Below are 2500 nucleotides of genomic sequence, written 5' to 3'. Positions count from 1 at the left end.
CGCACTGGCGGTGCCCTTTCCTGCTGCTGCTGCATCATCCCCTGCCCCTGCTGCTGCTGCTGCTGCTGCTGGTGCTGCTGGTGCTGCTGCGTAAGAGGGATAATGAAGTGATTGCTGTCGCTGGGTACCCATACAGCGCACACTTCGTTTAACTCTCTGTAGCCAAACTCTGTAGCATATTCGTGATAACAAATATAAAAGCCTAAGACTGTATTATTATTATACTCTCCTTCAAACAGCAGACGGTTTGCGTCTGCGATCTGTCCCCAGCCGTGTCGCTTGTCTCTTCGCGTCTCTCCGAAGTAATAATAAGGGCCCCCATTGCTGCTGCTGCTGCTGCTGCTGCTGCTGCTGCTGTGGCTGCTGCTGCTGCTGCTGCTGCTGCTTACAGATATGCTCCCCACACGACGCACAGGCAGCCCGCATTGAACACCTCCACTGCTGCTGCTGCTGCTGCTGCTGCTGCTGAGTTCTGAATTTGCCCGCACTGCAGCAAGATGCCCCCCACCTCCAGCAGCAAAACCAAACCCAGGAGAGCCCCCCACAAACGCACTCGATCCCGATCCCGATCCCGATCCCGTATCCACGTGAACACCCCCCAAGTCCGAGACACACATTGCAGCAACAGTGATGCCTTGGGGGCCCCCAGGGGCCCCCGAGGGGCCCCCTGAAGTCAAGCGGTTTGTAAACCCTCGACGAGATAAACCCTTAACAAAACTCATAGGCGAGCGGCTGCTGCTGCTGTTGCTGCTGCTGCTGCTGCTGAGGTTGCTGTTGCTGCGACTGGCTTCTCTAACAGTGTTGTGTCGACGGCCTTGTTGCTGCCGTTGCTGCTGTCGTTGCTGCTGTTGCTGCTGCAGGCGCGCGTCTGCTGCAGCAGCAGCAGCAGCAGCAGCAGCAGGGATATCGCTGCTGCTTCTGCTTAGAGAGCGGAATATACGCATTAAAAAGTTGCTGCTGTTGTGGGCCCGTGGGGGTTCAGTCTGAAGCCTCCTGTCGGAGCGCCGCAAGAAATGTCCCTGCTGCTGCTGCTCTTGCTGCTGCTGCTGCTCCTCCTCCTCCTGCTGCTCTTGTGAAGCTGGCGGTTGGCGCTGCAGCAAGTCCTGTGTGTCTGTGGGTTGATCGGGGTTGCAGCAAGGGCCCCCCATCGTTCCTTCAGCGGCTGTTTCTGCTGCTGCTGCTGCTGCTGCTGCTGCTGCTGGGCCTTCCTCGCTAGGGGCCCCTAACTCAGAGGCTGCATTACTTCCGGTGTCTCCGCAGCCTGAGAGAGCAGCAGAGGCAGCTGTTGTTGAAAGAGACAGCAGAGATGCTGCTCCTAAACAAATGCTGCTAGACGGAGACACTGCAGCACTCCCTGGCGCGGCCCCACACGCCTCCCCTGCTGCTGCTGCTGCTGCTGCTGATGCTGCTGCTGCTGTGGCTGCAGGTTGGGAGACAGGGGGGCCTCCTTCTACAGGCTGCGGTGAAGCGCAGGTCTTGCTGCTGTTGCTGCTGCTACTGTGGCTGCTGCTGTGGCTGCTGCTGCGGCTGCTGCGGCCGCTCCTGCTGCTGCTGTGGCTGCTGCTGCGGCTGCTGCTACTGGGACCACCATGGTGCTCGCGCTGCAGCAGCTCTTGCTGCTGCTGCTGCTCTGCACTAATAGCAGCAGCAGCACCTATCTCAGCAGCAGCAGCAAATAAGGAGACATCACCACCACCACCAGAGGGAAGGCCCCCGGTGCTCTGCCCCATTTGAACCTCCAGCAGCAGCAGCAGCTGCTGCTGCTGCAGCAGATAGAAGCTGCAGGGACTACCGAAGCAATGCAGACTCAGTCTTTGGGGACATCTCTTCTGCTGCTGCCCCCCAGCAGCAGCAGCAGCAGGAGCAGCTCCTGCAACTCGGGGTGCTGCCCTTCTGTTGCTGCTGCTGCTGCTGTTGTTGCTGCTGCTGTTGCTGCTGCTGCTGCTGCTGTTGCCCTTGCTGCTGAGGGCCCAGTATTAAGGAGCGGGGATGAATTGACGGGAAGGAAATAGCAGCAAACACGGCTTTGCGGTGCTGCTGCTGCTGCTGCTACTTCTGCTGCTGCTGCTACTTCTGCTGCTGCTGCTGCTGATGCTGGCAGTGGAGCTTCAAGCAGCAAGGAATGCTGTACAAGACTTACTCTGCTGCTGCTGTAGCTGTTGGAGTCGATGCAGCAGGGGATAATACAGCAGCAGCTGCAGCAGCAGCTGCTGCTGCTCTCTTTGCTGCTGCTGCCCAGAGGCAGATGAAAGGCCGCTAAAGCAGAAGCTTTAAATTTTAAAAAAGACAGAAGAGAGAGCTGGAGTAGCTACAAAGGCAGCAAGAGACGCCCGGGCGCAGCAGCAGCAGCAGCAGCGGTTGCTGCAGCTGCTGCTGCTGCAGCATCAGCAGCAGCTGCTGCTGCTGCAGTAGAGAGAAATGAAAGGGTCCTTCCGGGCCCTAAATCAGCAGCAAAACACCTTTGCATGCGCGTCAAAAAGGAAAAGAAGCTGCCCGTTCA

The 2500-nt window shown here is 58.4% G+C and overlaps 1 protein-coding gene across 1 annotated transcript in view; it reads right to left on the bottom strand.

The window, feature by feature from the left end:
- Positions 1-1730, bottom strand: part of EAH_00041740 (Tyrosine kinase-like (TKL) protein, putative) — a gene marked incomplete at both ends in the record, with an annotated part of 5969 nt that extends 4239 nt beyond the window's left edge. Inside the window, one exon of the mRNA XM_013395129.1 lies at positions 1-1730. This exon is cut by the window's left edge and continues 1178 nt beyond it. Within this exon, the coding sequence (XP_013250583.1) occupies positions 1-1730 (1730 nt within the window).
- Between the last annotated feature and the right edge of the window lie 770 nt (positions 1731-2500).

This window comes from Eimeria acervulina, genomic scaffold (assembly GCF_000499425.1).
Source record: "Eimeria acervulina Houghton genomic scaffold, Eah_scaff532, whole genome shotgun sequence".
Classification (NCBI taxonomy): domain Eukaryota; phylum Apicomplexa; class Conoidasida; order Eucoccidiorida; family Eimeriidae; genus Eimeria; species Eimeria acervulina.
This window is presented reverse-complemented; position numbering and strand designations above follow the sequence as displayed.